The following is a 22,296-nucleotide window of genomic DNA, read 5'->3' on the forward strand; positions in this document are numbered from 1 at the left end:
CCGGATGGAGCTGGGCAGGTGAGTGCACCAGTTTTAGACGTAACCTCTTTGGCAAACCGATAGAGTGTGTGAGCGAGAGCGACGAGAAGTGCTGTCACGGATTAATGTCACCGTTGATCGAGCTCCAGCGCGGCGACGGAAGCGAAACGATAACCTGTGCAATGTAATTGATTTTCTTTTTCCATGCTGCAGGACAATCAACCGATTGCTTACCAACCGCAGTAAATTAAACTCGAACAAAAGAACGATCGGTTAAGAGTGAATGTGTGTGTGTGTGTTTTTTTTTGTATTAATTTTGGTTTTATTTTCCGAATTGTTGACTGGTACAATAATCATACAGGATTTTGTTTCTCGCACACGCATGCGGGTCGTGGGCGGGTCTGCTTCCACGATGCCACGATTTCCACGAGTGACACGATCCGCTGGTATGGAGGAGTTTTGCTATGCTGGTAATACTACGCCCTTTTTTTTTTTTTCAAGGGATTTCTCGGCCCGCCCCAGGAGTTGGCGGGAGTTCTTACGGTTTACAGGGGGGGGGATGACGCATTAACCATTAGAGTCAATATTTTTAAGGTTCCTTAATATCCTTCCACCTAGCCAGCCAGGCATCCTGTCATTGAAGTATCTACTGGGTTGCTGCATTTGTGTGGGTGTATCTGTTGCCACGAATTAAGTACTCTTTTGTTTTAGTTTTTAGCTCCACGTTGCAGACTGATGTAATGTTGGGCGTTCGTGTTGGTTTCGGGACGCTAAATGCTAAATATTTTACGTTCTTATCTAAGGTTTTCGGACTTCGACACTCTCCTCCTGACTGCTTGCTTGCTTTAGATGAGACTGAGTCACTACGCGCTAGTTCGCAGTTAGTTCTTTAGTTCAGCATTGGGATTTCGTCTTCTTCTTCTTCTTCTTCTTCTTTGCCACCAGCTCCTCCTTCACACAATGCCCTTATCGATAGTTTGCTTACGATTTACATGCTCAAAGGTACATCCATATTTAAATATATAAAAAGTCTTCAATCAATCCTGCCCACTTCACAGGGTCACAACGCCCCGAGGACCCTCCGTTTGATGTTTTAGTTTCACGCACATGTCCTTCGGCACTCTCCTCCTGCACTGTCCTCTAATGCCGTTCCTAAGCTTCACCTTCCGCTTTGAGCGTGGTTTGATGTCTCGATGTGGATGCAGATGAATTTGCGCGCTCCATTTGCATTAACGTCCCAGTTTTTTTTTTCTGTTGGTTGCTTCGTTAAGGATGTTTTATCCCACCTCTATTACTTCATTAAAAATGGATGCTCACAAGATAAGTAAGTGTATGTACGATTCATGCATATTGCTAACCACCGAGCGACTCTGATGCTTATCACTGGGTGTGTGTGTGTGGGTGTGTATGTGGGTGTGCATGAGCTTATTCTACCTGTGCCTGAAGAGGGTGTTCTGTATTATATAATTTTCGTCACTTTCGTGGCGTTGCTTGGTTGTGTTTTTTTCTTTGTGTTTTTGAGGGGATATAGATACTAACGTGCTATTTACAAGGGCGATTGTGCCTGCTCGGGCGAATCAATAGAGGTGCCACTAGGCTGGCTTAGCTGATACGCCGATTACCGAGAACTGCGGGTGCTAGGTGTTTGCAAAAAATGTACATTATATGCGCCGTCCTCCGAAAGCATCGCTCGCCACCCACGGTGTCCTTCCAAAAGGACTGAGAGCCGTATTTTTCGCTTGCTTGCTTGCTTCCACCGTCGCACGAACCGTCGGAGAGGAGTTTTAGGGTCGTCATTGCATTAGCGGCGAGCGTTCGTTCTATTTTGCTTTCTTATTTTTTTTTTGCGATGGCCTTCTCTCGTCGTCCTGCATTTTCCTATTGCTTTTTTTTTTGTATTGAGCCCGAACGGACGGGACGAAGGGGTTCCTTTGCCGCTTGTCTGGCCCAAAATGATTCAACAATTTTCTTGCGCGCGTACTTAAATAGTTCCCCCCCCCCCGATTCAGCGGTTCGGAAATGGAGCGCATGAACGAAAAAAGGACACGCGCGTCGGATGAAGGATGAAAAGTTGGCGCGTCCAAAAGGACTCCCCCCCCGGGGCCATTCATCATGGCCGCGCAGGCTTATTCACGCTCGAGTGCATCCAAAGTGCCGACTGCATTTGGGTCTGTGAATGTGTGTGTGTGTGTGTGTGTGGAGGTTTTTTTGTTCATTCTCTGCTGCTGCTGCTGCTGCTGCATTCCCCATTTTCTGCGGCATCGTTCGCTTCCAATTCTTTCAATGTGGACGCATCGCCTTTTTGTACCCAACCTCGGATGGGATTGATGTCACACGGGTCGCGGGGGGGGGGGAGGGGCTGGTTTGAACAGTCACAAGGGGCTTTTTCTTGGCATGTGTCCCGAGATGTTTCCGGATCCCTTTCGTCCAACGCATCTGGCGTCGGTTTAAAGGCGAACCATGCGGGGCAAGATAATATCCCGGGCCGGAAGTTTTATAGACCGACCGCAAAACTTTTCACACCACAGACACATTGACATCCCCGTGGGCTGGACACACGGGTGGAGGACGATTGAAACCAGCACCCGTACACCCTCGGAGCAGCCTTTGGGGGGAAGGCTCGTTTTGTGAGAAGTTTCTGTTCGCCATGATCGCGCATGAAGCGAGGGGTTTTTCAAGAGGATAAGCATGGTGGTGGTGGTGCCACAAACGAGAGGCAAAAAAGGAGGGAAGAAAGAAAAGGCAAAAGAAAGAACACCCACGGAATGTGGTTGGTCGGGCAGAATGAGAAGATTAGACGCAGGGACGATCAACGTCCAGCACGCAGCAGCAGAAAAGCTGCGGAAGCAATCTTCGCTAATCTCATTCCGGGACCAACCGCCGGGACACTTTGGTTGCCATCGAACTCACCGGACGCAACCCATCATCAGCCGAGGAAACCGTTCGTCTGCGTGGAAAACTGTTGCGTATTTTAACGAGTCAAACTCTGGGTGTGTGTGTGTGTGTTTGGTGTGCTTTTTTTCCCCATCGTTTTATCGTTCAGCAAGCGAACACAAAATTCAAAAGAATGAAAATAAATACCTCCTCAAACGCGAGCCATCCCGTGGAAAACCACGGGAAATTCAATCTACAGTTTTTGGCAAACAATTTGGATGAAACCGAACCCGGAAGCCCCTCCCAGAGTGCGCGGATGGATGGATGGGAGAAAGTTTTTGTAAATTTTCCTAATTTTGTACTAACAAAGCGGATCGTTAGGTAAACTCCGCCCGATAACGAAGCCTCTCATCGAACATGGCCCATGGAAAACAGTCGAGGCCCCGTGTGTCCGGCCCGGAAAAGCCACTACCACTGGCGGGCCGTTCAAAATGTTCGGCAATTGTTTGTTTATTTTCATATTTTAATTGATTCTCCCAGTCTCGGGGACACCCCCTCCACACACACACACCGAACGACAACGCCATTGGGTGATTCGGGAGGGCGGGAAAGTTTTCCTCTTTTTTCTTCCTTTCGCTGTCCACCCACGCAGCTACCGAGGCCTACTTGCGTAATAACTTCATCTAACCTCATTATCGTAACGTTTCACCGGCACACGCGCGCGCGCGCGAGAGAGAGAGAAAGAGAGAGCAGCCAGGTTTTAGACGGTTTTGTGATACAAGTTGACTTTTGGATCATCAAAAACAAAGGTTCAAATGTATTTACAAAAGACTTCGTCTCCGCCCAGGGCGCCATGTGGCGAGTTTCCCACCGAAACCACCGGCATCCACACTGCGGCAGGACAATTGTCGACGATAGATGAGATGTCCTTGCCGAGGAGTTTCCCGTTTTTCGTCTCCTTCACCAACCCGGTCGGTCGGTGACACGGAATTGATTTTAATTTGCTTAAGACTTTAGCTAAATATTAGCGCACCCCCCAGCTTACGGCGCTGTTGCTGTGTGTGTGTGTGTGTGCATTTGGCCCTCCCACCGCAAGGTCCACCCACGTTCATAACGCGCGCGTCATCTCATCTGTCCGTGCCCGCACAGCTTACGGAGCGATTTGGTTGGGTTTCGTGTTGAATTAGTAATGACGCCCTGCTCGCGTAGCGGCCACATCATGCCCGATGGTGGTGTCAACTTCGCGCGCAGATGTCACCCTGCTGATGACCGGGGTCGGAGGAACGCAGGCATTGGCGTTGGAGTTGCTCGAAAACTTTTCGATTTTCCCCGTCACGGGTGTCTGTGAGTTGGTTGACGAGCGTGACAAGCGCGCTTCACGTTCAAGCAGGTGTTTGAAGGGGAACAAATTGCGATTTGCGTGGGCGCACGATAATTCCGCGGGATAAATGCGTATGTACACGTGAGTGTCCTGTCCTGTCCTTTTTTTGTTTTGTCGATAGAGGAAGAAAGCCGTGCGAAAGTGTGTGTGTGGCGTCGTGCTGCTAGAAAGCTAGACGGAGAGCTTTGGGATCGCGAAAAAATGGGTAGCTCAAAAAACCTTACACCTATACACCTATACAAGAAGGGAGACATCCTGTCGGGCGGCTCCATGGGGGGAAAAACGCAAGTTCGAAGCGCAAGCAACATCAGCCGGGAGTCCTTAAATGGCTAAATTGCGGTAGTGGGATGTGCAGTAGAGTTTTCCTGTTCTTTGGCATACGTGTGAGAGCGCGCGTGAAGAAACGCTCATCCTACTTTTCCTTCGCACCGTTTTCTATGCTACCATTTACCATTTTAATACCTATCAAAGTACAGTTCTCCAGCACCGGGTCCTCGAAGGGCACCGCTTCTTCCACGAGCTGGCACCTCGTGGCGTAATGAATCTATGTTTGCTGTGTATGGAGTGGGTTTGTTTCTTTTTTCCCTACCGTCTTGAGCGAAGCATCCGTACGATCGTTTAGGAGGCATCGAATGGAGACATAACTTGACTCCTGCGGCTTAGGGTGTACCGAACAGCCGAATCGTAGCCGAACCCCGTTTGCGAGAGTTTGATGGTGGGATTTTGGATGCCTCGTGTCAGATGCTCGTGTCAGAACCACTGTGCATCATCATCAGCGCGCCCCATAGAGTCCTTAGATGACGGTGATCCTCGTACGATCGAAGAGCGTGCCGGACAACAGCGCACCGACTGGAGCCATCAACCACGGGATGATGGGTAGCAGCGTGATCGGAATTCTCCAGGACAGCGTTTTCGGTGCATTTCGGTGCAATGTTGTGGCTGAAGAACGGGACGTGGAACTGGCCACCTGCATCTCCTCCGAGTGGACATCGGTTGATATTCGTTGCGTGTAGAACTGGAAAATGTCGCTCACCTGTGAATCACGGGGAAGATCAAGGTGAGAGTGTCAAATAAGTGCTGGTGAGGTGCCGGATCACGGTCAAGTGTTGTTGCTAATTACCTCGTTCCAGCCGTAGCGATTTTTCGCCTGTACAATCGCTTCGTACACCGAGCTATGCTGCAATCCGCGCAACGTAAATGCCATGACGTGTGTTAGCGGTTCCGATGGAGGTCGTGGAGCTGGCGTGAGAATAACGTCGTGCCATCGTCCCGGTTGCTGGAAGGTCTCGTTCATCTAATCCCAAAACCCCCATGACGGCAGCAGCAGCCGTAACAAAGATAAAGCGATACCGATCGATACCGGAATTACTCACAATCGAGAGGCGTTTAAAGTGACGGAGACGATCGCTTACCATCAGTTTCCGGTACAGCAAGCGGACTTCTTGTAGCGGTGGGTAGCTTTCCACTTTCCAGGTCAAATTGAAGCTGTCCGTCGAACGGCTCCACGGCGGTGACAAGAAATCGGCCGGCCCCGGACGTCCAGACACCTCCATGTACTTCTTCGATCGTCCGAGGGAGTTATCCGCTACGCAGCTGTAAGAGGTAGAACGAGACCACACGAGAGAGAGAGAGAGAGAGTTTAGAACACGTAAAAAAAAGGCCATGCATCCATAGACGAATCATCAATCGTGCCGTCGTTTGGCGTAACGAGCAAGTTTTCCTTTTAATAACCATCATCTCGGCAGCTTCACGGGTCAGAGAACACTCCTGGCGAGGACACGTGTTCAATAACTGCTTGGGAAATTTTGGGGAGCGTGGGTGACTAGAGATCTGGCAAAAAACAAATCCCCTATCACGCGAATGGTTCTGTGGTCCAGGGTTTTGCGATATTAGCGTGCTGTCGTTCCCCATAGATGCAGATCCACCGAACAACGTGAAACATCATGCCTGGGATGAGGGAGTAGATACAAAGCAAAATGAAGTTCTCCATCAGCGCTAACCTGTAGTTGCCAAAGTCTTCCTGCTGCACGTGGCGAATGGTGAGCGTGTGCTTATTTCCTCTGGCGGACATCGTGCGCCGGTCGGTTGGCTGCAACGGAAATGAGTTCTGATTCCACGAGATCTGCAACGAGAGCGGAAGATACACGTACGGATGAATGCCGGTGGTGGTGGTGGTCGGGATTAAAAACTAGATGTCGAATGTGCCGTGAGCCAACGACACAAGCCAAAATTGGACCAAAATTGCATTGCATTGAGACACAGAGAGAGAGAGAGAGAGACAGAGAGAGCGAGAGAGTGCTGGCCACTTTTGGGGCCAATGTGATAGAGGAAATGCGAATCGCATAGCTTTCCCGGTTTTGTGATTCGACAGTGGGGGGTTTTTTTTTATTCGACGAGCAAATGGGAAATGTTTTTTGGTGGTTCTGGCGCACTGGGGCAAGATGTGATGGGAGACCAAATCGACCCACTCCTCTAGCAATCCTGCCACTTGCCGCGAGAATCGGATTGCGGCCAACGGAAACGGAATCAGATTCCGGTGGGACGATTTCACGACGAACTCACCCAGTTTTTGGTTCGGTTGGTTTGTGTCACACGTTTGCGTTCGCCCGTAGGTTTGCCCATTATTGCTTCTTGCCCGGGCTCGGGGCCAGCAGGTTTTCCCGTCGGAGCGATGGACCGACGATTGACAATTGAATAAAGCTAGAGCGGTTTCTGCAGACGAAGCAGTAGTGGTCAGACGAGAGTCGTCCTTTGGATGGACGCAGAGGTTTCGCTCGAGAGCACGCGATGAAAGGCAAAAGGGACTCCCAGCACAAGGAAGTGGGTGGGAAAACAAACACCCTCACACACACATACACACACCTATTCAAGTGAGAGCGTGTCGAAGGTGGAATGCGCCGACAATTGCCATTACACAAAATTGCACCAGAAACTCGGTGTTCGGACGTGGGTAAGCTGAGCCGGTCGTCAAAGCGCCGAAGCAGTAATAACAGTGAAATTTTATAACTTCGCATAACTCAATTTATTAAGTTTAATTGATTGTAAAGAAAATATGTCGCTGGTTTTTGCTTTCCGGTTCACCGAAAGTGGTGTGGTTTTTTTGTGGGTTTAGCAAAACGATTGCTTCTCCGGATCTTCGCCGACTCGTGGGGAGACAATCGCGAGCGAACACTTTGCTGGGAAACAGTGCAGCCGGAACTTGTGGAACATTAAACTGTACTGCAGAAGTGACAAGTTCTATTGTATCCGGGATAGAGTGTTCCCCCGCGTCAATGGCACAGGTTAGCGCCGGTTGTATGATAGATCTATGAAAACCTTTCTGTACTCATTGCTCTTGTGTGTTCGCTTTGAGGGCACTTTGTCTGATTGTTTTACAAAAGTTAAAAAGGGGTGTTTGCGAGATGTTTTAAAACGCTGTTTGGAGCAGTTATTTGGCTCAATAGCTTAAAGCGTTAGCGTGCGACACAAACACACGATAGTTTCGGAATCGAATCTCCGAATTCCAAAGAAAATTCAAAGTCATAGAAAGCCTTGGCTTAGCGTAGAAAGGTAGGCCTTGGCTGCTCACCGATTGTCGAGCTGATTAAGAAGAAGAAGATTTGCATCTCACTGCATCTAATATCTTTCCCTCAGTCGTTTGGATAAAATCACACGTTACACACTAGTGTAATATAAAATGATTGGTACTTAATGGTTCGAGCAGTTTTTCGCGATCTCGCGTAGGTCAGTCAGTTATTCCGGAGAGTTTTGATCGTCCATGCGATCTTTGCAAATCTAGAAGGGATTTTACTTGACCAAAACGTTGGAGAATTTAAGGCCTTGGATAAAGGAACACTCAAAGCACTTGAATTTGAAAACACCAAGAGCTAGATTATATAGCCTTATGGTTCGGCACATTCTTTCTCTACCCGACTTCTTCCTTGTCCAGGTCAAGATTTGCTTTATTTATGCTCAAAAATTGTTTCAATTAATCATCTATTTTACCATGCATTGGTTTTTGCTTCCATTCTTTGATTGCACATGGAACACGACGGCTTCAGTAGCGTAAAAGTGTTTCCATTAAAGTTGGAGTGTTTGGCAGACATATGCTATACTACAAATGCAGCTGCAATCAATCATTACCGAAAGAGGAATCGCAATCTCCACACAACTGCATTTCACTTTCCATGTACTCAAGCCGCGCGCCATCCATCGAGCTGAACTGTTGCGATATTTTCCGGGAGCAAAATTGACACAAAAAAAAACCCCGACAGAAACATCGAGCTCGAATCCATTCACTAAAGAGATGGTGACGTACCTCAACCAGAGCACCAGCAGTACGCCCCCATATGCTCTATGTGCGCTTACTGATAAAGCGATCGAAAGAGCACCCGGCGAGAACGTCCATAATCAAAGACCACAAATCAGTGGCGCTTTAAATTCGAACGAATGTGTTCGCTCGCTTCATGTTTGATGTTTGCCCCAAGCGGATGGCGCGCGTATATGTTTCCCTACTCTTCGATTGGAATGAGTGGTCCAACGTGGCGAGAGAATCCATTCCCTCGCTACCATCGACTTTCGCCGCCCAGAAATGAGTCCTTCTCAAACCCATCCACATTCTCGATGTCGCATCACCGTACCGTATTCGATGATGCAATTCTAATTAGCGTCAGGTTTGTTGCTCAAACAACCCAAAACCCCCGTGCAGCACTTCGGTGGGAGGTGGGTGAAAATTGGCAGAAAATGTGAACGAACCGCAAACGCATTTGCGCCTGCAACAAGCAACTCCTCCTTGCATTGGTGTGCGTGTTGCCATGGAAACCAAACGGGTGACCGATTTTGTCTGCAAAACCGCAATATCCAAACTTCAACAAGTTACACAAACATCCCGCAGGCGCGCGTCCTTGCAGTGCTTGTTTGCGTGGGTGTGTGCGTGCGTTCGTGTGTGTGTTTGGTTGGAAAACACACTGCACCCCTTTTCCCGACTTTTCCCGCCCACATTTCGATCGTCCCGGTGGTGCCGGTTTCTAACATGCAGGTAATGCGTTGTCGATGCACGCAGTTTCATTTTGAACCAACGCATCCTAGCGGACAGGTCCAGTTTGAACGCGAATGTGTGCTTGTTTGCACGCCAGCAGGATGCGTGGCGTAATGATGCCCCATGTGGGTGGGTGTAGCCAATTAACGGCAAGTTAATGCCTCGAAGTCAACGCTTTTCCTGTGCACAAAGGGTACAGTAGACTGATGGTCGATGGCCTACTCTGATGCCGCCAAGCTAGGATGAAATGTGGAAAGGGGTTCTCGAGTTCTCTTTCTGTTCATCACCGATCACGGGAGTGTTGATTTTTGCAAACCACCGATAAGGGCTGGAATCTCAAAATCTAGTCCAGTCAACAACGGCGTTTCTATCGGACACGAAACGCATGGACGAAAGAAAGCCATTCACGTTCGAATAATAACAATCATTCAACGACCACCAACGAAACGGACCGTGGGCCGTGGGAAATTCCAAACCCCACCGAGTGATCGTGTTTAATGTTTCATGTTGCAGCCTCGCAGTTGGATTAAGAAGCGAACGGTCGTCGAATAAACGGCACATTGTATCGCGAATGCTGTTAATTAAAACTACATCAACGGTCGGGCAAAAAAAGCGCCCAATCCCGTGCACGGGTGGAAGTGAATTTTTTACGCATCGATAATCCCTTTAATCGGTGTGTTTTAAATGTTAAACTATCAACCGGGGCGACCGGGCCGCCAATGACCACGTGGACCCGTTCGCGCACATGTTACCCACGGTCGAAATGTTAACCCAAAACGGTCCACCCTAAAAGCTCGATCTGCTTGCCCTGTGCATTACTCACTTAGCCCCATTTGGTACGGCTTTTCCGATGCGTTCGACGCCACCATCACCGACAATGTTGTGGTTGGGGCTCGTGCTGGGATTTATTTCTTCCCGTCCTCGTTCGCGTCGTTCAGAAGCTGCTTGCGGGATAAACAAAATTCGACCGTTCGGAAGGGTTATGCTAACGCAAACAAACGTGCCCTTCGTGAGTGCGGGGATGAACGCAACTTCCGGTGGGAGAGCGAGAGAGAGAGCTAATCCTCTGGCAAAACAAATTGGAATTTACGTGTTACGTGTGCGCGGTGCAATTTGTGTGGCGTTTTGTTGGCGTGTGCGCGAGCGATGAATGCCTGGGAATCTACTTTCTAAATGCCATCGCTGCGGCTCGAACGGATCTCGCGGGATTGACGCCGGGAATTTAGGAAAACGCTCGCCCTTTCTCCCTGGATCGAGCGGTTTTGTTGACGAAAATTTGCTTCCACCACCGCCACGTGGTGCTTCGGCTTTTTGGCGTTGGTGAAAAGGATGGGCAGCGCTTTAACGATGCAAAGAAACGAAGCGCACGATTGCTCGGAATTGATTTTCATAATCCGACCGACCTGATCGGACGACCAACTCGATTCCGGGTTAAAGGGCACCCGGAAAACTGGAAATCCCTTCACCAACACGACGACGACGACGACGACGGACGGCACTGGCACTTAGTTCGAAGCGATTCGGTAACGACAACAATTACTCGAACCGAAGCTCCTCCCTTTCGCAGGAGAGTCCTTGGATTAATTGATGTAACGGATTACGGCAAAGGCCTATGCTCTCCGGGGGACTGCAGATTTGAGCAAAGTTAGTTCCACTTCTTCCAACCCGACGGCAGACGTGTGGCTAATGGAGGCGAAAATGGAGACGAAAAAAAAAAACATCATCCACAGAAGATCCTTTTTACCGATTTGCTATGGATTTGGAGCCACTCTCAGCACCACCGTTGCTCCCGGGCCTAGGGGTTTAACCCCTTTAGCAGCATTACCATCGCACCGCACTAACAACACAGAAAGAGATTCACAGCCCAGCCCTTGGCCGCTCGACAACAATGGAAGGCGATTATGCGATTGTGGTTTCTGTGGGCTGAAACTCGATGTCCTGCTGCCCGCGACACTTGCCCACTTCGGCGAAGGGAAAACAAATAGGATTATCCTTCTGCTTTTATTTTTTTTTTCGCCCAACCACCCACCGAACCCAACTCGTCTCCGATGGCCAACGGATGGTGGTTCTGACTCTCCGGGAACGGTTTTGGGATCGTGTTCGTTCGACGATTGAGCTCGAGCTAGTGCATACACACACACACACCCACACGCACAGAAAAAGGAGCATGCTTTCAACGTGCGTTCGAGGGAAGAGATTTACATCTTCTAGGATTGGGGGTTTGCTGTTTTCTTGTCCTACCCTTTTTCGGCGCTTCGACTCGCATTCGGCTGATTCGCACACGCATTTTACCAGGACCACTAGTGACCGTCGTCGTCCTTGGATCAGGATACCGGGGTCGGGGACTGGTTTAAAGGACTCGCAAAACAAATGATGAATGTGACAATATTTTTGTCGTTCGGCACATTTGGGCCGTGGGTTCAGGGATTTGTCTGTTTAACTCGCTCCCTGGCCGCCGTATGGGCAAAGCGGATTACCATTTGTGGGCGAATCTACGGACAATAAATGGGGGGAAAGGCATATTGAAGGCAACCGCTGGCTACCTAACATTTTAATGAGTGTGTTACGCAACGATCCTCTAGTGGTGGCTCGGTTTTCTTTCCCGCTGACGCAACGCAAAGGTGCGTGCTGATTTAGACAACGATTCGACAAAACCACAAAGTATCGCGGGATGGGCGATGATGGCGCCAGAATGTGTTGATTTTCCAGTCAACCAAAAAAAAGGCCACCCCAAATTGGAAAATAATTCCGCCTCTTCTGTGGGGATGTCGCTTTTTTTGTTTTGACTATTAAAACCATTAAGCACTTGTGGCGAGTTTTATCGCAACCGTTATCATCGTGAACATAACCATCGCGGGTTGGGCGCGAAATCGTCTTTTGGACGGGGGTCTAGCATAGAAAAATGGCCACAACGAATCGTGGTGGAAGTTTGCCTATGAAAGGCCGTCTTCGTAGCATTCCACATCGAATAGCTTCGTGAATTCCGGTGGTGCACCTGGGCATGGGAAAACACCCGAAAGTAGAAACCAATTGACTCGGGTTGGAAAGGACGCAGACACGCCCGGTTTCGCTTGCGACACCGTTGATTGATCATAAACCAAATGGAAAACAACCGCTCGAAACGGCACCAAACATCATCATCATCCTCGTCGTCGGGTGTCGCGCTGCGGAAACACCATAAACGTTAAATTTAACGGGCGCTAACCGGCGGAACCGGTAATAAAGACAAGTCGCGAACGCGAAAACGAATGCATAACGGGAGCTGCTGCTTCTGCCCCGTTCTGCTCAGAAGACGTGCTGTTGATTGTAAATTATTGTTTATTGAAAAGAAGCGGGGAGGGTGGAATAAAACTAAAAGATTGTTTCGGGGTTCACAACAATACCTGATTTCCTTTTTTCGTTTGTTTGTTTTTTTTTTGCGCAACGGCACCGGCGAGCGACTCGAGGGAAATAAGCGGCGAAGGTGGCGCGAAAATTAATATACCGCTTTTTGGGGTGTTTTGCTGTGGCCACGCGAATCCACCAGAGCCACCGTGGGGGAGGGGAGGGCAATGAGGCTCAAACTATGCTGGTGGTCGTAAAATGTGCCCCCAAAAGGACAAGTAATGTGCGTCCTGAAGACAGCTGCCGCTTCTCAACTCCACAGCGGCCAAGGGTTACAAAAAGGCCAAATGAATTTCTTTAGGTGGGGTGAGTGGGTGGGGGTTCGAGGGCAGGGTGTTGATGTTCACCCTACCACACCAAACCACCCCCAAAACACGTATGACAGCATATCGTTTGCTTAAGGTAAGCCAACAACGTGCGATGGAGCGGTGGATTCATGAATATAAACGATCATCCACCAACCCAGCAGCCCAGCTCGGTAGCGTTTGGGACGCTTCGTGGGAAATTGTCCACCTTCCGGGCTTCGTCCCACGGAGAGCACGGATAACGTCGGCGAACGAAGGTAATTCATATGAGTGCGGCATAAAGCTTAGTGAAATTGGGACTCGCTTTTCATGCCCCGTAGGGCTATCGCCAGTGTCAACAGGCCAGGTGACTTTCAGAGGGTGTGTTGGTTTATAAATAGTTGATGAAGCGATTGCCGGTGATTACCGGTTGTTAGGTGCGAATGAGATTATCCACCGACCGATCCGATGAATGCTCGGTGATAGTGCTGCAGACCCATTTCTTTTAAGATGCCCATTTGGGTGGTACGGATCAAATGGAAAACGCCAAGGTAGCACGATCGGGCGATGTGCATGGATGGTGTGAATTTTTCAACACCACCTTCTGCGGCCTCTCAAGAAGCTGGAGAGATATGAAAATTTGCTGCCAAAATTGTTTACCGCGTCTCGGTGGTGACACGTTTGCAACCGGAGTTTTCCACCGGAGTTTTCCACCGGAGTTTGCGGGTTTTGCTTGTTATGAAAATAACGACGTCCTATGGCCCTAGGGAACGTGATTTTGTCTGCACTTCCCGAGCGTGATTTAGTGTCGAAAGCCACCCGTAAGCAGCAACAGCATCTCGGATCACCTCGGATCTTGCTCAATCTGCACCCTTCGATGCCGATGGGATTGATTTAAAATTGTGATGACTTTGTGCACTTTAAATTTACTACCTCCCTGGGGCATGCAATCCGAGATGCTTGGCTGAATTAGAACGTGGGGCCTGTTTCGAGTGGCCGCCCTGGAATCAGAAGCTGAGCAGATGAATTATTTATCACTCGCTAGCTCACTGGCCAGGGCGTGGGATCGGTTTCAACTCGATCGAGTTCGCGAAATGTTGGCGCCACTTTCTTAGATTAGATTTCGCCCCTTTTCACTTTGCTCTTCGCGTTGCTTCCGCGCGGTCGTGTGAGTTTTCTTTCTTCGCTGCTTTCCACTCGCGATTGAATTTCGAATCAATCCATAAATTTGCAAGCTTCGTGCAATGCCCGTAAATCCAGGCACGCGCCGGGAACTGCCGAGAGTGCTGTAAAGTTGTACTGCCAGTGGCGTTGGTCATTAGTTCCGATCGTGGCCTTGGTTCCTTCTTGCGCTTGGTTCAATCAACCGATCGGAACGGTCGGTGAGATGGCCACTAAACCGCAGGTGAGGTGGAATTATTAGCCCAACCTGCCTGATTGGACGCAGCTCAAACCGTATCGAGTCGAAACGAGTGGCCCATCACGTTCGCCTTTGCTTGGTTCTCTACTATTCTGTGGTTTTTGGCTTTGCGTTCCCGATGGTGGGCTGTTTCGTGTGTTTTGTGCCTAGAGATTCATCCCTCCGGAACGACCCGACCGGAACCAGAGCAAAGAGGTTTATTAACACCGACGGATAATTTGCCACCGTTCGGTTGCGCTGGGCGCTTCGTTAAAATTTCCTTTGCGTCTTTGCGTATTGACGGAGGAGGAAAGTTGGAAAAATACTCACATACACACACGCAGAGACAAAATACAATAATGCTCGGTTTGGTGCCAAAACTGCGCGTGGTATGCGCTTGCGGGGACGACACGACACAATACCCAAACCGGTTCAGCCATCATTTATCATTTTCCACGCGGAAACCCCTAAAATGTGGTCGCCCTCGGTGCATGGAAAAGCGAGCCACCATTCCGGAAGCCATTGGTCCAGCGATCCGATGCGATTCAAACGAAAAGAGACATCACATGAAACGCACGCGCGCGAGAGAGAGAGAGAGAGAGAGCTCTCGCGCGATAAACCAAAAATAACATCACAATTCAATGAGTGGGAAAATTGAATTTTCCATCTCGCCTGCCACCCTGCCGCGGAATCGAACGGAATTTTTTGTTTTGCTTCCTCTATCGAACTCACTCCGCCTCACTCCAGCAGTTGTCCGGGTTGTTCTTGGAAAATCGTTGTTTTTCCACTTCCTTTCGCCATGGGGTGGAATTTCACAACCCAAAAACCCGAAAAAAGGGAAAGCGAAAAGCCCCGAAGAGGCGGGTGTGTGTGTGTGTGTGTGTGTGTGTTTTTTCTTCTACTTCTTCTACCTCTTCTTCATTGCGTTGGAATGTGACACGACGAGCGCCACGGTGGGTGTGGGTGTGTGTGGGTGTACCGAATGGTTCTTTTTTTTCCCCCTTTCGAACAGATCGCGCCTTTTTTCTTCGGGTTCACACCGGCCCGGTTACTGGACGCGTCTCGTTCGCATTCCAAACTAATTCCTTAATATTTTCTACGTGCTCGGGATGCAGTAATAAGCTTCATCTCTTTGGCTTCTTTTTTTCTTTCTTTCTTTCTTCCTGTTTGCCGTTTGCTCCTTTGCCACCGAAGGGCACGGAAACCGGAATCCCTTCTGCTGAAAACTGTCCCTCGGTCGCGACGAACCGATGAATTTGTGGTTCTTTTTTTTTGCGAGTGCGAATCGTGTATTGCCGCCAGGCGGGATGCTTTCTCTTCTCTTTTTTTTTGCGCTACCCTTGTATTATTATTGATTTGAAATTTTATCACATTTCACAGCTTCTTTCTCGCTCCCCACGCTGCCTCTCGCTTCGGTCCGTTCGCACGTGCATTTGCGCCGCCTTTTCGAACATTGGCTATTATTTTTTATGTTTATTTTTGCGTGTGCCGTGGTGGTGTCGAGTCGAGGGGTCGCAAAATTTTTTGCACTCGCCCGTGTCCTTTCTCCCGCGCGGACAAGCGTCGAAAATGTCACCGAATTCCAAGTTTTTCTCCCTTTTCTTTTTGTCGCACCACGTCCTTTGGTTTGGTGCCCCACAAAAACCCATGGATCCCCGTCGACCCGATGGTGTCTATTATCGTAATTTTTGTTCGATTGAATTTAGTGTTTCGTTCGCCCTTTTTCGCCGACTTAATCATCGCACGCCATCATCGGTCTGGGACAGCAAACGAGCGGCGGCGTTCGAGGTGTTGTCTGCGGTTTTGCTTCGCGCACCGGGTGACGATTGTGATGGAACCACCGATAACGGACCGATCTGGGTGGCCGACGTGAGGTTTGGCATCGTTTTCCCATCACCACGATGCTGTTGTTGTTATCTTCTTCCGTGTTGCCCATTTTTTGAACGATGCCGGATGAAATTTTACGACCGCGTGTCGGAATTCCGCTCGCGAACCTATCGTTCTCCGTGCGCAAGGTGATAAGCTGCGAAGAAGCGAAGGCGATTTTCCGAGCCATTTTGCACCCCTTTTGCACGGTTGGGGATGGGGATTCTTTCGCACGTGCATGATTTAGGAATGCTACGCTTTTTGTTGTGTGTATTTTACACACGAAAGGAGATTGTTCTCCTTTCGCTTCCGCATGTGTTGTGGTGTGAGATAAACTGAGTAAGCTCGATGTAAATGGTGAAACAAATATGCTGCCGCCCGGTGTATCAAACGCCAACGCATCGGAACAACGGCAGCACACTCGGTTGTCCGTTGCCCAAGACAAATGCCATCACCATTCTGCCAATGGCAACATACGGTTCGGCCACAGCACGATGAACGCGAAGCGAGAGTACAGAGGCATCTCGCCCATGGCTTAACCACGGAACACATGTTGGCCCTCGAGGGCTCATAAACTCGCCCTATCGCACATCATTATCAGCAACTCATCAGCTGTAACGGCAAACAACAACCAGTCGGCAGTCGGTGGTTGTTCAACCAGTCAAAATGCCCGCCAGCACACGTCCGAGGTCCGGTGGCAGACAACAGGTCGTACGAAACGGTTTCCTTCCTGCTGGCGAAATATCTGAGATTGAACATCTTGCACTCAGCACATGTCGCACCGAGGCACCGGCACCGGTATGATGAAGCGCACAATTAGGTTCGAGACTTCACAACAAAACCTTCGACATGACACGCTTCATCGTGGTGCTGGACAGTGACACACACACACGGCTCGGAGGAAGCCATCGGAGATTATGAAATTAATTTACCGAAAACAAAGCCGTAATTTCTTTCCATCGAAGCCAGCTCGCGGATGAACAGGAAATGGCGTCCGGCATAAAAGCTGGAAATAAAAACTGCAAATCAACCATCGCTCGAAGGACGACCTCGCCAGCATATTCGAGTGGCATCAATATTGCTCTATTATGAATTTTAATTACACTTCAGTCTCCCGTCGAGTCACGACGCAACGGCCCAACCGAACCGGAACCGGGCAGAACGGATGGCTCACTTTTTCCGAGCGCAGGATGGCGCCCATAATATACTCCCACGCGATACGAGGGCCGAATGCTGGTGGCGTTGGCGGTGAGTCGTTGAGATTGAAGTGGGCCTATGATTACATGCTCACTGGGTTGCGCTGCACGCTGTTGCACGCTCTCGGTAGGTACTTGCGTATGCCCATAGCTTGTTATCGTGGCAACCCACAGGGGGAGAGAACCCTTAGCCAACGGGCACTCCTCTTTACCGGAGGCAACCTTCACCGAGAGGCCTCCAGTCAAGGATGAAATTGATGACAAGGATGCTCTCGGCAGAGCGCAAAACGAAAGAACCAATTAGAAAATTGAACCCACTCAGCAGAAAGCTGCCCATGCCTGATCGTGATCGGTTATCGGTCGCATCAGCGCATCATTCAGTGTACACACTGACTGGCCATATGGACACACACACCCGCACGCACTAGAAGGCACAGGTCGCGTTCCTGTGGCCAGTGTGGTTGAGAAAATCTCTTTGCATTAATCAAATTGACGGATGGTGCACGGTAGACGGGCACGGCACGTTGCAGTTTACGGAGCGGCTAAAAGCTTCATAAATTTGGTGCACCATTAAATTGAATTGAAGGGCCGGAAGTTTCCACCGGAAGCCGAATGGGCTTTGGTTATTGAATTTGAGTGATGCTACTGACTGAGCAACTTCGCGTGTTGTGTTTTCGGTTCTCCTCCTCGGAGCAGCAAACTTTCACGATCGATCGATCATTGGCGCCCACGCGCGAACACGGTGATGATAGATTTGGGTTTTGGGAAAGTTTTTCGAGCGTTCGTTTGAGCACCATTCGTTTGTTTTGTGGCCACCGGCACTCCTTGGGGTTAGCGCTGACTAGTGATTTGGGATTTTCCGTCCATTGCTTGCGTCGGAGTTTGCTGAAAATTCTGCTGATTTATTGGCAGCAATCGGTGGAAGGAGCTTAGTTTTCTGCTAGGCGGAAGCAAATTATGCATATATTTGCATTTATCGGAACACATAATCCACTCGGCCGAGGGAAAATGGGACAAATGTGTGTTCACCAGAGCATTGCTTTCTCAAGAGTGTATGGCAATCTAAAACAAAAAAAAAACTGCAATTGGTGCATGGTGTCTTAAGGAATCATACGAAACCGATCGAGCGTTCCTCCGCCTGTTTGGGATCCGATTTAGCCAAACACAGCTGGTCGAGTGCAACCAGCAACGTAATTCGACACCAAACACCGATGAGACCGGGATTAATAATCCGTTCCCAGGCGAGTTCCCAAGCCTAGCCATGGTGAATTAAAATTCAATTTGCTTGCCGTAGCGCAACGTCGCAAAGTTTGTGTGGGAAAGTTTTTGTTGGCCGCTCCACAAATTGGTATCCGTTTTTTTTTCCACCGGTCCACCAGGAAAATGTGCTTCCTGCCAACCGGGTCGAACCTGTGCATCGACAGCACTCGGATGGATTGACTTTCGATGGCCAATCATTCGACAGTCTCCGTGCAGAAACTGCAGCTGAGTGGATGGTTTTAGGCGAGCAAACACGTGTGCTTCACAATTCTCCGTCAGCGTCGTCGTCGTCGTCTAGCAGTAGGGTGGAGAAGGCGAATAAAATGTAAAAAAAAAGCATGTTAGCAAACGATCGCCCTGTTAAATTGAATTACTGGGCAAAAGTTTACCACCCGTGCTCGAGCGTGGCAGTGTGAAGCCCGGAGTAACTCTTCGTCTTCGACGAAATGTTTGACGACGATGAAGCGAGCCGGATCTATTTGTGCGGCCCCGGGTTTGGGGTAGAAACCTGGCTTGGGCTGGCGATGTGGCGAAAACGATTTCTCTGCGCTACGTGAGATTGAGATTGGCGGCCAAAGCTACTCCCGATGTGCTTGGGACGTGCGCAAACGCGAAAAGCCAACGCCTGAAAAATGAATGCCCCAACGAGGGCGCTCGTATCCATCAACGTGCAACCGAAGCGTGGCATGATAGGAGTCAATTTTCACACCAGGCGGAAAAGAAAAAAAAACCCATTTCTTGTCCACCTTTCAGCACACGCACACAGAGAGAGAGAGAGAGAGAGTGAATCGACGCGTGTGCCGTTTGCTGTGGCCGATTGATCTGCCTCAAGAGGGGCCTAGTTTGATTATACCTTGCCCGTGGGCTGTTGGTGGGTGGTAGGCTTCTGATGCAGGCCGAAAAAAAAACGAAAGAAAGGAAAGAGAAGCCTCTTTTTATTTTGGCTCCATCGCAGCTCTGGCTACGGTCCACCAGTACGCGACTAACATACGAAAAATAGGCCCATTTCATCCCGCACGGGTGGGTCTCCAGGCCACTTGCCTACATCGTTGAAATAAAGTGCTTCATTTTCATTCAATCCACCAGGGCGTCGGGCGTCCCATTTTCACTCGCTCTCTCCAGCACCCGGTGATATTCCCGACGATGCGCCACCATGGCGTTGATCAGGGAAAGAGTTTGTGTCCCCGGTGCTAAGAAGGCTTATTGCGGTGTTGCGTTCGATTCGCCTAAAGAGCCAAGAGCTGATAGAGCAGTCAGGTAGCCGTAATGGCTACTGCCTGGCGTATGTATGCGTGTGTACGCACACCCATCTGAGCTGAAAAAACATGATACGGGGTTTTGCAATTTAGCTCTGCCCACTAAAAGGCAATTTTCTGTTGGGCGGCTTTTGTGGGACGATCGGTCCGTAGAGCGATGAGCGACCAGGCGCCTCCATTGCGTTTGGGTGTGCAGTGCGCGAACTATTCGGAAGGACGGTTCGACGCGAGTGGTCATGAATTTCAATGAATTTTCCACAACTTAACCCACCAAAAACCACCCACTTACGGTACTGGACTGGCGTTTTGGTAATGCTCCATCTTTTTGCTTTCCTTTTCTTTTCGCACGACGCTGCCGTTCGGATGATTAATGCTCGGATGAAGGAAACTAACGAAAGCGGGCCAGGGGAAAAAGCGCCCGGGAAACACGTGTGTGACGTGTGGATGGAGCGAATTTAAACTCACTTGTTGCCCCGGCCCTGGTTGATTCCTGCGACTTTTGGTCAGAACACACACACACACACCCAACCACTCAGGGAGCGGGTAATTCTAATTTGATAAATGCTACGTGACTTATTTCATTAAACCAGGCACACCCGCTCCGGTCGGGAGCCGCGATTGAGTGTAACAGTGGCCACGTGAGAAGGACGAGAAAAACACTCACACACACACACTTTCGGCATGGGGAGGAAAGTTAAAGTGAAACTTACCGTCGGCTGGGGGTCGGCGTGAACGATACATTCGAGTTGCGCTTCGAATCCTTCACCCGAGTGGACCCACGACTTTTCCACGCTGATGTCGGGCGGATCTGGAAATGGAAATGGAAATCGAAGAGGGAAAAAAACACCATCAGTGTCATTAAAACCAATCAATCTCGGTCTCGGCGTGAGGTGTGCTGAAGTCAATCGGGTGCGAGGGTGGAATTGACTGGTCAATAAAAAATATCGCGTTTAATCAAGTGCTGTTTCGGTGATGGACGCGACGTTTGACTGTTTCTCGGCGTCACGAGGCACTTTTGCTATTTTTTGTTCGTTTGCCAAAAAACATAATGAACAGAAAATAAAAACAAAACACAGAATCGCTTTCCCGCAAGGTGCATTGTGTGGAAAAATATTTTATTAAATGCATCATTATACGCGGCCCGTCGGTTGTTGCATTTCAAAGCGATCGGTGGGAAGATTAATACGGGTTGAAAGAAAAAAAAAACGCCTCCCGCCAGCTGACGGTTGACCTACGATCGCCAACGTTGGGTGTTTTTTTGTTTGTTTGTTTGTGAAAATAAACCCCACCCAACTTTGCGCTTTGCGTTGTTGCGGTGGCGTGCCTCACATGTTTGGGCGATGATTTAATGCCCCCCGTTCCCGGTCGAAAATCGATTTTATTTATACATATTTCGATTAAATCAACCACCAAAGCCGCCCTTGTTCGGAGATGAAGCGTGGGCTCTATCCATATTGAATGGCTGTTAACCGACCACGGGCGAAGGTTAAATAGCAATGCGGAATGAGCGGAATGCAATGGATGTGGAGTGGGTAATTCCATTCGCTGTGATTTTCACACATTTGCACCCAACCGCGCCGTGTGTGTGTGCCGTTGCAATTGCCATTTCAATCTTCTCGGTTACTTCAACCACCGGTAAAGGCTTTCCGTTCTCTGGCAAACCAATATATGTGAGAGAGAAAAAAGAAGAGAAAACCCCGGCTTATTATTTTCGAACGCTGTCTGCATCCAGCAATCGCGGCCAAGGGCGTTCGAATCGTTCGCTTTTGTGAAACAATTGATTCGAAGCCCTGCGATACGGGTTTCGGAAATTGTTCCTTGGGGGCCAAATTGTCCAGCGTTCTGCACGCATTGTTCGCTTCCGTCTGGCCAAACTGGCCAAACTGGCTAGCTGGCTGGCTGGCTGACTGGCTGGCTCGCTGGTCAGATTGCCTCACACAACCGACGGTTCATTAACGCCGCTCGAAAGGGTAGCTGATTATTTCGTGCACCAAACGTCTCTCGCCACCACAATCTCGTGTGGTGCACGCCGGATTTAAGCGTTCACGCGGACGAACACAATCGCAACGAAGCCAACGGTCGTTGTCTCGGGGCTGGCCAACCGACCACCGGACCGGTTGTGGATGAATAAATGATATGCATCCGCCGAGCCGGACCAAAAAACCCGGGCCAATCACCGAGCTGGGGTAGCGAAAACGGAAGCGTACGCGGGAATTGATGAAAAATTAAATCTCACACTCCACCCACGCTGGGGCGAGAGCTTTACGCAGCTCCGACTGCCTTCCGGTGTTCCGGTGGAAAATGTTACCGACCCAGCGCGTGGTGGTGCTGGAATTGCAGCTGAATATTTTATGCCACTGCCACCGATTCGCGGGAGTCGATTGTCTAATCCGATCAGTG

The 22,296-nt window shown here is 49.6% G+C and overlaps 1 protein-coding gene across 1 annotated transcript in view; it reads right to left on the reverse strand.

Annotated features, from left to right (window-relative positions):
- Nucleotides 1–5,027: 5,027 nt before the first annotated feature.
- Nucleotides 5,028–22,296, reverse strand: part of LOC128724089 (protein amalgam) — a 64,295-nt gene continuing 47,026 nt past the window's right edge. Inside the window, exons 6-10 of the mRNA XM_053817856.1 lie at nt 20,607–20,704; nt 6,235–6,356; nt 5,647–5,827; nt 5,355–5,528; nt 5,028–5,267 (exon numbers count right to left, since the gene is read on the reverse strand). Of these exons, the coding sequence (XP_053673831.1) occupies nt 5,028–5,267; nt 5,355–5,528; nt 5,647–5,827; nt 6,235–6,356; nt 20,607–20,704 (815 nt within the window). The remainder of the gene's footprint in view (nt 5,268–5,354; nt 5,529–5,646; nt 5,828–6,234; nt 6,357–20,606; nt 20,705–22,296) is intronic.

Source organism: Anopheles nili, chromosome 2 (genome assembly GCF_943737925.1).
Source record: "Anopheles nili chromosome 2, idAnoNiliSN_F5_01, whole genome shotgun sequence".
Lineage (NCBI taxonomy): Eukaryota > Metazoa > Arthropoda > Insecta > Diptera > Culicidae > Anopheles > Anopheles nili.